Below are 12,430 nucleotides of genomic sequence, written 5' to 3'. Positions count from 1 at the left end.
AAACACAATGATGACGGCAACAGGTAACCATGATAATGACTCCATGAAAAAACATGATGATAAGATGAGGAGAAAAAAACATGACAAAACGAATAAGATTATAATAACACTATAATCAACCAACATGATGATGGCAATATGTAGAACATGATTATGACTTGCAGACAAACAAATTGACACAAACTACATGATGATAACAATACAAATAACATGATGCTATAAAAAAATAACACCATGACAACAAGATTACAATAAAAACAACATGACTACGATAATTATGAAGGGAATATTGATACAAATGTGATTGTATTGGTAATGGTAATTTTCCCTAGGGAAATTGTTTTGATTTGATACAATTAGCGGGGAAGTAATGATACGTTTGAAAATTTGTTTTGTTTTTGGATAACAATGGGCCGGAAAATAAAATTTTAAATTACGTTTTAACGTTGTTTTTATTTGATTAAAAACAGGGGGGAAGGGAAAAATGATTTAAAAACAATTTTTATTTTTAGATGATTTTTTAAAGAGAAGAAAATTTGTTTCCGATGGCAATTGTATGATTATGATAATTTTAAAAGAAAGTTTTAATGTTTTGGAGGGCAATTGAAAAAAATTTGATAAAAAAACCCGAAAAAAAAACATTTTTACGGGGGGGAAATTTGATGGAAATTTGCTAAATGAGTTTGAATAAATGATTAAAGGACAATTGTACCGATTATGAAAACCAATAGGGGGAAATTTTTAATGGTACGGGGAAATTTATTATAATAAAAAACATCACCCGAGAAAAAAATTTGGTTTTCGATGGCAAGGGTATGATAATGTTAAAATAGCGAGAAATTTTTATATGTTTGAAAAATAATTTGAAAATTTTTTCATAATGATTATAATTAGCAAAAAGATAATGATAAAATTTGACAATTTTTTATAAGGATAACTGAACTAGAATTGATGTTGATTTAAAATTTTAGGGAAAATGATACAATGCGAAAAGAAAATTTTTTTCGATGGCAAATGGTTTAATAATTTGATAATAATAGCGGGGAAGAACATGATAGGAAAATGTTTTGATTTTTGAAGGAATATCCCTGATTGCGTTAAAATTTTTTGAAAAACCCGATAATGATTTTTTAAAAGCGGGGAAGAACATGATAGGGCAAAGTATGATAAGGGATAGCCAGATATATTTGTTTTTCCCTTTACTTTTTTGAAACGTTTAAGTACAAGGTAAATTTGGGTTAATTAAATAACAATAGCGTTTAAGATAAATCCCTAGGACAAGTGTATGTTTTGGTATTTAAAAATTTATGATTAGAAAAAAGGGACGATGACAGTTATTGTAAATGTTTCAGTGATGAAAAATTATTTTTTGGGGAGTTTAATGACTTTGATTTTAAAATTTTTATGTTAATAAATGTGGTAAAAAATTTAGTTTTTGTGAATTATTTTGGGGGATGAGAATGACTTTGAATATAGGTATAATGTTATTATATTATGATGAAATGAATGATATGGTATAAGTGTTATGATGATAATACAATGGTAGTATTGATAAATATATTATGATGAGAATGACATGATATAAATATTATTATGATAATAAATAGTGGTGAAAATGGTAGTATGATGATGAATATATTATGATGAGAATGACATGATATAAAATGTTATTATGATAATAAATGGTGGTAAAAATGGTAGTATGATGATAAAAATAGTGTGACGACCAAAAAGATAATTTTACGGAAGCACAGAGGGCACATTCCGATTTGATTTTATTTTCCTATCTCGGGGCCACGAGATATAACCCAGAAAAAAAGTATATCTTTTGGCCACGAGATATAAGTCAGAAAAAAACAAAACGAAAAACAAAATGGTAATCTCGTTCCCACGATTGCAATATTAGGATGCTAATTATAATATGAAAATATGACATAAAGGGGCAACTTTTTATACGTTTGTTTAATATGATATTTAAAATTGTTATGTTTGGCAATTTTTTGGTCTTTTACAAAAAATAACATGATGGTGGGGAACCGGTATGTTTAAACCGGCTTTTTAATTAGAAAAATATGAGGGAAAAACCGCTTTGTTTTTTTGCAGATGTGTTTCTTTCTGTACCCGTTAGCTCTGTTAAGATATCTTTTTTTTCAAAAAATTCCTTTTTTCGAACGGGAAAATTTAAAAAAAAAAATTTTCCATAACAAAAATTTACCCGCGGGGGAAAATTTAAAAGATTTTATTTAAAAAATTTTTCTTGGACGGCTTATGGTTTTTATGGCCTTTTTATAAAAATTGACGTAAAATGAACGTCGTTTCTCATGGCTATTCTTTGAGGGATGTATTATACGTTTAAAGATTTGTTTACCCTATAGGGTTAAAGGGCCCCTTTTTGAACTTTTTGGTTTTTTATATATAACCCGAGCCGTTTAGGTGTTTGCCCAATTTAGAAAAAACCCACTTTGGTTTTCTTAAATGGGAAAGTTTGCTGTTTTTTAATTAAAAATTTCGTTATACAAAGTCCTGGCGGGTTTTTGGCCGTATAAAAAAGGTTTTTTGTAATAACCCCGGCTGGGAAATATTATGTTAAAACATTTTTATAAAGATTTTAAGCCGCCCAAAAAAAAAAATAGTAGTATAAATAAATTTAAAATTTTTTTAAAAACAACCTTTAGAAAACCACTGCCCTTTTTAACCTTTTAAAAAGGTCTTATTTTTTTTACAAAATTTATTTATTTTTACAAATGGGTCAGCGGTTTGTTATACGGGGTTTTAATTTGGACCACGAAAATAAAATCTGAGGGTATAGTAATTTGAAATACTTGTTTTTAATACCGAAGGGAAATTTAAAAATTTCCCCCTTTACTTAAATTTAGACAATGGCCGTGTAGTTTTTTACCCCGTAAATCTAGACAGAAACAATTTTAATTTATAAAATGTTTACAAAACAAAAATTGAAATATATTGAAATGTTTTTTGGGATTGAAATTTTAATTTTGGAAAAAGCCCAAAAAACAGAAAATTTTTTTAAATAGAAATATTATACAGTGTGAAATTTAAATTTGGGATAAAATAAAATTTTTTTCAGCCCATTTTTTTTACTTCATATATATTTTTAGACTTAACCCCCCCGTATGGTATTTTGCCCTAATGTAGATTTCACTGGGTTTCCCCCGCGGGAATTAAAAACCTAAGCTTTTTCCCTTTGAGCGATTTTATTTATTTTTCCGGTTTTTGACAAAAAAGTCTCAATCTTTTTTTATTTCAAATCTTTCGAACAAAAAATTGTAAATTTTCCCTTTTATTTTTGAACAAATGGCTTTTTACGGGTTTTTGGGAAGGAAATTTTTTTAAATATTTTTTGGAAAAATTTTTACGTGTTTAAATAACGGGATAAAATTTGGGGAACTTTTTTCAAGTTTAAATTTTTTTCCCTTTTTCCCCCCAAATCGAAACAGAAAAATAATAAAAAAAAATAGAATCACTTTTCGGGCTTTTTAACAAATTTTAAATTTAGCTTGAAAAAATTTTTTATTTGTTATTATTTTTTTAAGATAGAAATTTTTTAAGTTTAACCCTTAAACAAGCCCAGCAGCTGGTTTGCGAGTTTAAAAAAAAATTGGAAAAAAGGGAAAGGGTATATTTTTTTTTACAAACTTTTTTTTCGTTTGGGCTTTTAAATTTTCGCAAAACCACCAAGATGTTCGAACCACAGTTAAAAAGTATACTCCCTTCCTAGTCAAATCTATATCATCCCAAAATTTCAAATTTTAACCCGCTTATTATCTCTAGCTACAACAACAGTCGCTACCCCAGTACAAACAACTGCCCCTGCACCTGTTACTGCTACCTCGGTAACAACCACATCAACCGCACAAGCCACTGCCGCATCTACCCAACCTATTGTTACACCGGCTACAGCGCCCGTTGTGGCAGCGACAACAGCACAACCCACTGTTACATCTACACAATCCATTGTTACACCGACTACAGCGACAACACAGCCTGTTGTGACACCTGCAACATCACCATCCGTCACTTCTGTTGTCACGACGGCCACAACCCAGCCAAGTGTCACATCACAAGTTACTAGTACTACAGCGGCTCAGGCATCACAACCTGCTAATATACCAGTGTCAGCGTTTGTGCCAGCCTCTTACAACATGTCAGGCTTCTCAGGTAAGTTTAATCATGATCACTGGTCCAGTTTCGGCACAGGACCTGTTCCGACTCATTCGATGTCATTTGTTTCAATTCATAAGAAAATGAGCTGCCAACATATAGTTTGACATACATTGCATTATGTTATCTAATGTCAGAAATATTTCAATGAAAAACGGCATTGGCATTGCGTTCATTGAACGCCGCCTTTCCTTGTTGATCTTGTTTATCATATTTGAAGAAACCGGAACTGGTCCATCACGGAATAGGTTGGCACATGTTCGATCTTCTGTAGAAATGAATTCAGTATAATATGTTATGCATTGTTGTTGTTATGTGTTATATGTGTTTATTTTCTTATTATCGTGCATTTAATAAAAAAAATATAAAATAAGAAAAACATTCGATCTTTCAGAAATCAAACAGTGATACAGTAATTTAAGTACACGGCTTTTATCTTGATATTTAATTGACCTTTATCCGAACAAAGAAAAAATATCATTATCTTTTTAATTTTCCCGTTTTGTGCCCCATCTTAGGTAGCGGTAAACCATTTTTCTAAAACGAAAGTAGAAGTTCATAATAATTCTTTGAAAATATGCGTAGGGTATTTCCGACCTTGAAACCGAAAGTAAAGCTTTAACTGCGTATATGTGATATTAGTTTGATTAACAATTATTTATTATTTAAAACAAACTGGTATGTAAGTATTTTAATGTCTTTGTGTATTATTGAGCGTTATATTTTCTCGTCGAGATTTACATAATTTTGAAGTCTTAAGGTGATTCCGCTTTGTCAGCCATGTTTGTTTTCACAAAGTCTGTCCAAATTGAAATAGGCCAAAATTCATTAACAACAAAAGCTCTTATTTTAAAAAATGATGAACCATTTTGAAATACACTTCCAGGTTTAGATTTAAGGACAATTATAAACAAAAATAAAAATTGATAACAATAAGATATTTACATTGAATTTGCTACATTTCTGAAACCAAAAACATTCTGTTGCAAAGTGTTATGCACATTTCAATGAATGGCAAATCCTTTTTTAAGTCTGTTTTAGTGCCACAAAAAGCTATTTTTGCAGCCAAATACAAAAATTCTTTCAAAACTTAACTCCAAATAAAATCCATATCTCATTGTCCTCTAGCACATGGCGCCTCATTATTTTTTTGTAAAAAAAGTTTAGTGCAAGAAAACATCATCATTTATGCCTTGATGAACTACATTAAAATGAAAACACAATCAAACTTTAAAATCTAACCTTTTTTATGTGTAACAGTGAAGTTGTGTCTGTTTTGTCATGTACACAAGGATTAGATAAATGATGTTATTCATTGGTACTACTTTTTTTACACATGTTCATGGTGGCCATGTTTTTTCAAGGTAATAAACTTACTTTCCTAAGGTTTATATTTTTTTAAATTTTTTGTATTTCTTGCAAAAAGTGCTTTTGTAGGCACTAAACAGACTTTAAAAAGGATTTTTGCCATTCATGAAATGTGCATAAAAACTTTGCAACAGAATGTTTTTTGGTCTTCAGAATGTAGCACATTCAAGGTAATTTTTCTTATTGTTTATCATTTATTTTTGATTTAAAATAGTCTTTAAAAACATAGAACTGGAAGTGTACTTGCAAATGGCTCATCATATAACAATGGTGAGCTTTGCTGTTATTATAATTTTGGCCCTACTTTCACTTTGGAACCCACATAGTGAAAAACAAACATGGCTGGACAAAGCAGAATCACTAATTAAAGATGTATAGTTACTCAACCTTATTGTATCTGCTGCGACGAGATATTGTCATATTTTCGTGTCTGGGCAATATCTCGCCTCTAAAAAAAGCGAGATTCTGCCCCAGAACGAAAATATCTCAGAATCTAGTCCAACTAATTAGACTTGTCAAAGAGACACCGAGATAATTTTGGACGGGCGCTGTCTTGGTTTGACAGTAATAAAAAAAAAGTCTGTAAAATGGGTCAAACCGTTCACGCCAAATTAATTAGGCTAACACCACGGAAGGTACATGTATCTGATTCTCTACTCTTTAAGGCGTCTCAAAATGCCCTTAGTTTGTTACATATTGCAAACTCTTGATTTTTCAGTATCAAATCTTGAAAAATGTTTATGTGTATAATCAATTGTATTAATAAGTGGAGAGAGAGCAACTGTTTTTATGTGAATTTCAGACAGAATGAGTACCAGTGACGCGAACACCTTGTATGAAAGCCCCTGGGCTAAAACGATTAATTTTCACAACAATTTTGAGGTATTTGATAATAAGTGTATTATATTTTTTCTGTCTTTCTATTCATTTTTTAATTTTGGTGTAATATGTCAAAGTTTTTTGTTAACGGGTTATATGCCGACTTGACGTTCGCGTCTGTCATCGTCTTTTGAGTCAGAGTGTTACTTTAAAAACTCTTAGCTACATTTGTTATTCAGGTCATTCTGTGAAACTATATATTAATGGCCCGGCCTTTAATGGTAATGATTCAAGTCAATTCGCATTCAATTGAGGTAAAGGTAACATGGGAATTTTCCAGCTTTACGGTTTACGGAAGATTATGCACCAGACTGCCATCTGAGTAGAACCACTCACGCTCAGTTAGCTAGCTTGTAAGCTTTCTCATACGAAATAATCCAATGCATATGTACGTCGGGTTTCGAACTCAACAACGATGTCTGGCAACTGGTGGTTTAAGTATTTCTAAGAACTTTGAAAACACAATGTCAGTCAGAAATTGATATGCTTCTAATGCTTATCGATCGTTTTAAATTCTACTGTAGCTTCTACTGTACATAGCGTATTAATTTACCGGTATATTGACTTTTCTGTCGGAGTGAAATATTTGTTTAAAATAAATACCGTCACGTGGTTTCAAGGGTTTTGTTTCTAGAAAGTTTTGAATTTTATATATTTGTAAAAAATCTGTTGACTTATACCACATCATTTATCCTTATTTTAGACAAGAGCTGAACTAAAAGATGCCATAGAGAATTACGAACCCCTCGGGGATATGCTTACAGACGAGTTCCAGTTTCCACTCGTCAATATTCTGCTATTCGGAAGTGTGGGCGCCGGAAAATCCAGTGTTTTCAACACAATTAATTCTATTTTCCGTGGGAAAATTTTCAATGTAGCAAGAAGTGGCAACGCAGAACACAGTCTTACGACAAAGGTTTGAACTTACCAAACCTTTCAAAACATGTTCATCATGGCCAAATAATTTAATGCATGTCGTATCTTTGAACTTAGCCTGTGACATTTTCAGATAGTCCGATATACTATAAATTGCATTGTAAATTCGCAAACTTGTAAATGAGATATATTGTTGTTGTTTTTTTTTGTTTGTTTGGTTTATCGCCGATCCAACACAGTATAGGTCATATAGCGACTTCCCAGCTTTACTCGCTTTAGTTTACTGGTTGAGGAATACCTCAGGTGCCCTTCCGTTGTTGAAGCACCGACGTTCCGTTAGCTATATAGCTGGATAGTACCACATATGAAAAAGTCTAAATTCCATTTCGGAATTCGAACCCACAGCGGTGAGGGGAAAGTGTTTTGAAAAGTCTAAGACCTTAAATGAGTTAAAACGTGTAGAATAAATTGTTAAAGAAAACCTCCGAGTTGAATACCTGCAGAGTATATAAGGAAGAAAATTTGTCAGTGCGGAGACAATACATAGCATAGTATGATGAATTATTATGCATTTTCATCAATGCGTTTGTGTTGGTGGTGAGAGGAGGGGATAAATTTATTGATTATAATATGACTATGCCGGTTTTTTTTTAAAGTTCTCCAAATACCCGGTGATGTCTTCGGGTAGGACCATACCAAAACCGCTGAATTTCAGGATATGTGACATTCGTGGACTTGAACAAGATCATCTGATGTCGAAAGAAAATATGCGACTCCTTCTTGAAGGTCACGTGATGGACAAATTCCCAGTGAGTATTGAGCGCATGTCATGGCAACTATTCAACAAAACTTGTCTTAAATAAACAAATTAAGGCAATTCAAAGCCATATTTTCCTGGGTTATACTGTATTAAGTGAGATCTGTAAACTGTGTATGGAAAGAAAATGGCAAAAAGAAAAAAGTTTTTAATTTAAAAAAGACTTTGTTCGTCTTTCATTTGAGTTCAAATTTCCGATGTTTAAAAGGTAGGTTTCATTTTTACTTTAGAAACAAGTGTCACAATTTCATAGCCGTATTATTTTAAAAGGCTGCATATTTCATATAACAAAATTACACATAAAAATATATTTTACGGAAGGCAATATGCATGTACATTTAATTTTGTTTTTAATTTTAAGTTTGATCCAAGTGGAACTATGTCTGCAGACATGCCGGGGTTCAAGAGACGTCCAGAACTTCACGAGAAGATCCATTGTGTTGTTATTGTTCAAGATGCAACCATTGTTGATGCCATGCATGATCTAAACCCAGAGGTCTCCAAAAATATCAAGGACATGCAAGTTGTTATGAACAGCTTAGGTACAAAGCAAATAAATCCCATTATGCCTTTAATATCAAGTTTGAAGCTTGCTCCCAGAATGATCAAGTCAGCTTTAATATTTGTAGGTTATATTGCAGGAAAAGAAACATCTAGTGAACAGATATGTATGAAGAAAAATGAAATAAAATAGTGATTATAACTTTAAAATAACTGTTATTTTGTGAATATATTTTAAACTACATATTAACTGACAAACGTAATGATAAAGGTTACCACCTTTACGAACATTTATTATTCCACAATTTATTAATTCACTTATATTGGAGGCCACTTCTGTGACTTTGTCAATATTGTTCCGACTTCTTTAGCGTTGTAAGAAAAAAACATGAAAACGATTTTGTTGCATTTTCAGATATTCCACAGGTTGTTCTCCTGACAAAAATAGACAGTGTCTGTGAGAAAACCAAAAACAACATTGCTGATGTATTTCATAGTCCGTTAGTTGAACGCTGTGTGTCTAAGGTAAAATTCAAAACATAGCTATCACTTTATGATTATTTCGATTCACAATTTACTAAAGATAGTTTAAATAGTTTATTTTGATCACTCTATACTTGCTCAAAGCTAGCCATATGTGAATTGTACAACTATAAGTAGGAAAACAAGTTTATATTTATGCCCAAGGTTCGAGTCTACCAGTTGAATTTTTTTCTCTCTCTCTATTACAACTGATTATAGTTATAACTATCGACCGCTGTTCATTATGTAAATAGAACATAACAATGGTATACGTATATTTTAAATGATTTTATATTATATGTTAATATATTACATGAAATTATTTTTTATTATTATCAATTCTAGGCATCTGAGGCTCTCGGTCTGCCCAGGAATTGTATATTTCCCTTGAAGAACTATGAAAACGAGTGTGAGCTGGATGAAAATATAGACGTGCTAACCCTTTTTACCATCAAAAAAATCCTCGACAACTGTGACGCACATCTCTTCAACCATTATAAGGAAATACAAGAAAACTACGGTGTACAAAACAGGAGAAAACCGTGAATCTTCCGAACGTGGTCCAAACAAAGGGAAGCGATCGATTTCGGGATTATTTACTTTACAAACGTAATACATATAAAAATCAAGAAATTGTTGCAGTGGTGGTTTTGAAATACAACCTTGTACAAAATAAAAATACTATTAAATAGATATTGTAATAATGAATGACGCATTTGGACATTATCGTTACAGAATAGACAGATATTTTATCAAACAATTTTAGCCATGATGTTATCCAATCATGGTTAATTTACAATTCAAGCTTTTTAAACTTATACATTGCTATCACTTTTGAGTAAATAATTGGCTTTTTAGATACACAGTTTCATTTTCAGTGGAAAGGAGTATGATAAATGTCACGCTACAGCATGGAATTGTGTAAGAAATATATTTTAATATACATGGTATTAAATGTTTATTGCTTTTTTATTTTTTTTTTCATTTTAAATTTAGCTTGGAAAATGTTTCACTGTAGTATTTTATAAAGATCGTTTGTTTTGTCTGCTTTAAGGACAATCTATATAAGATAACACAGTTTATAGGTCAGTCCAACAACAAAAGTTTGAAACTGAAAAACTAGTGACCTTAGTCAGTTTTATTACTAGTTATTTTTAACAAGGGTTGAACAATGTTTTTGTTGTTGTTTTTTATTTTATTTTTATTAACCTTGATATTAAATTAAATTTTTCTTGACAAATTATACTGATGGAAGTGTTATATTATGCATAAGGTAAATACACATTTTACATATAACTATGATGTCAAACTTTATTAGATATATGTGATTAAATAGAATAAAATATTCGTATGTTTTAATTCATCAGGTCGATATATTTGCATATGAAAAATGTACCAGTTTTTTTTTTAATAATTACTCAAATGAAATTACTTTGTCGCCGAACATCCCGCCATTTGTTGTGCTTTCAAATGTTTGTGGTAAATGGCACGTGTAACTTAAAGTGTCGTTTAATTTCAATTTGAATTTATATGTTTTATTTAGTATTTACACTGAGAAAGGAAAAAGAAAAAACAAGTGCATTTCTGTATTATTATTTTTTTATGTTAAAACGGATTTTTTGCAAATATCGAACTTTTAAAAACCGGTACATATATTTGAAATGTCGAAAATAGCACGCACTATGACAAAGGTTCTTTTATTTGTTTATAGAAATCGGACCGTGATATGTAAATATTTTCATGTATATATTATTAAGGAGAGTATAAACTGTTTTTCTGGTATATCGTGTTAGTATTAATTTCTTTGAAATGAGTCATTTATTCATATATATGATATTTTGTGAATTAAATGTGTAATTGTAGTATCTGTTGTTGTTGTTTTCTGTCGGAACTATCCGATAAACAAGATATGCTATTTACATTCGTGAAAACTTAGTTGGACATATCTTTGTTGCAAATATCTGTTTCTTAGGTTAATACGTATATAACAAAAGTAGAAAAAAAGTCGTGTAAGCATTGTGTACTTCACATTTAACATAACATTATATGTTATTTTGGTTTTGGAGTGATATATGTGGATATATTACCTGTTAAGATTTTATATCACCCGAGCCGTCAGGCGAGGGTGATATTTTATCTTGGCAGGTAATATATCCACATATATCACTCCAAAACCAAAATAATAATTTTATTACCCTTCCCCTGCCGAGTTTAGACGATTTTTTAAAAAATCATTGCTGCTTCAAATGAAACGTCGAAATAAGATTCCCTTTAGGGTACCTCTTCGTCACAACATGACGTCACATAAATACATGACGTATTTTTCCCGTACCTTACGAAAGTAAACAAGAGAATAGAAGTAGTCTATTGAACGCACTTTTTTGTAATTAATATCAAGCTTTCACAAGGTCATATTTGTTTTCGATACTGATGGTAATATGTATCATTACTCTACTTTGGTAAATAATGATCATTTGACAGTTAAAAAGTGCTTTTAAATCGGAATTTACACCGCGTAAAATCGAACCGTACGCGCATCACCTCAGCGCATGTTGTTTACAACGTTTGGTACCAAACGGGGAAATTTAGTGTGTATATTACCTGTCTGGCTCGGTTATATCAATTTCTTTCGGGTGATCAATATCCAATAAAAAAGGCGGACAAAATCTGGAAGGGTAATAAAACGTAATGTAACGTAACGTAACGTAACAAACCACAACATAGATTAGGTGTAAGTCATACCGTATTTTATGCAGAGAAATTCGATGCGTCATAATTTGGTTTTTCCTAGTCTAACTATTATCATTTAGAGCGAATGTGTAATGTCGTCCAGGACGTTAGTCAAGTGTTCGTAAAACTTGGTTATATTATATTTGGAAAAGATAAAGCGTTGAAAAAGTACAGAGCACTCAGGGCCTTAAATAGCATTATAGTGACCCAAATATTTATTGCTCAGCCCGTTCAGTGTTGGACTGACTGGAAGGTAGCTATAATGCTACAAGGTCTAACGTCCTGTGTGCTTCTTCATACCCACCGCAATTACCAGAATAATTAAAATACAAAACACTGGGAGACGGTTAATTGTTATAATGCTAGGACATTGACAAGCGAGGATTAAAGAAAAAGCGCAACAATCGTAAATACAAAATATGGAAAACAAGATCAACAAGGAAAGGCGGCGTTCCTTGGCGGCGTTCATTGAACGCAACATAAATCTCGTTAATTAAGTACCGCCGACGTATACGATCACTTAAGGCACACTATTCAACAATCTCTCTGCTTGTC

At 31.6% G+C, this 12,430-nt stretch overlaps 1 protein-coding gene across 1 annotated transcript; it reads left to right on the top strand.

Annotated features, from left to right (window-relative positions):
- Window positions 1–10: 10 nt before the first annotated feature.
- Window positions 11–11,007, top strand: LOC132735713 (interferon-induced protein 44-like). The gene is made up of 8 exons (XM_060722700.1): window positions 11–23; window positions 3,724–4,179; window positions 6,353–6,432; window positions 7,133–7,345; window positions 7,962–8,114; window positions 8,484–8,664; window positions 9,039–9,148; window positions 9,491–11,007. Exons 1-8 carry the CDS (start codon window positions 11–13, stop codon window positions 9,689–9,691), a joined length of 1,407 nt encoding a protein of 468 aa, XP_060578683.1. The 3' UTR covers window positions 9,692–11,007.
- The last annotated feature ends 1,423 nt before the right edge of the window (window positions 11,008–12,430 follow it).

Source organism: Ruditapes philippinarum, unplaced genomic scaffold, assembly GCF_026571515.1.
Source record: "Ruditapes philippinarum isolate M1 unplaced genomic scaffold, ASM2657151v2 ctg2228_1_1_1_1, whole genome shotgun sequence".
Taxonomy (NCBI): domain Eukaryota; kingdom Metazoa; phylum Mollusca; class Bivalvia; order Venerida; family Veneridae; genus Ruditapes; species Ruditapes philippinarum.
Note: the sequence above shows the minus strand (reverse complement) of the source record. Positions and strands in the feature narration are given on the sequence as shown.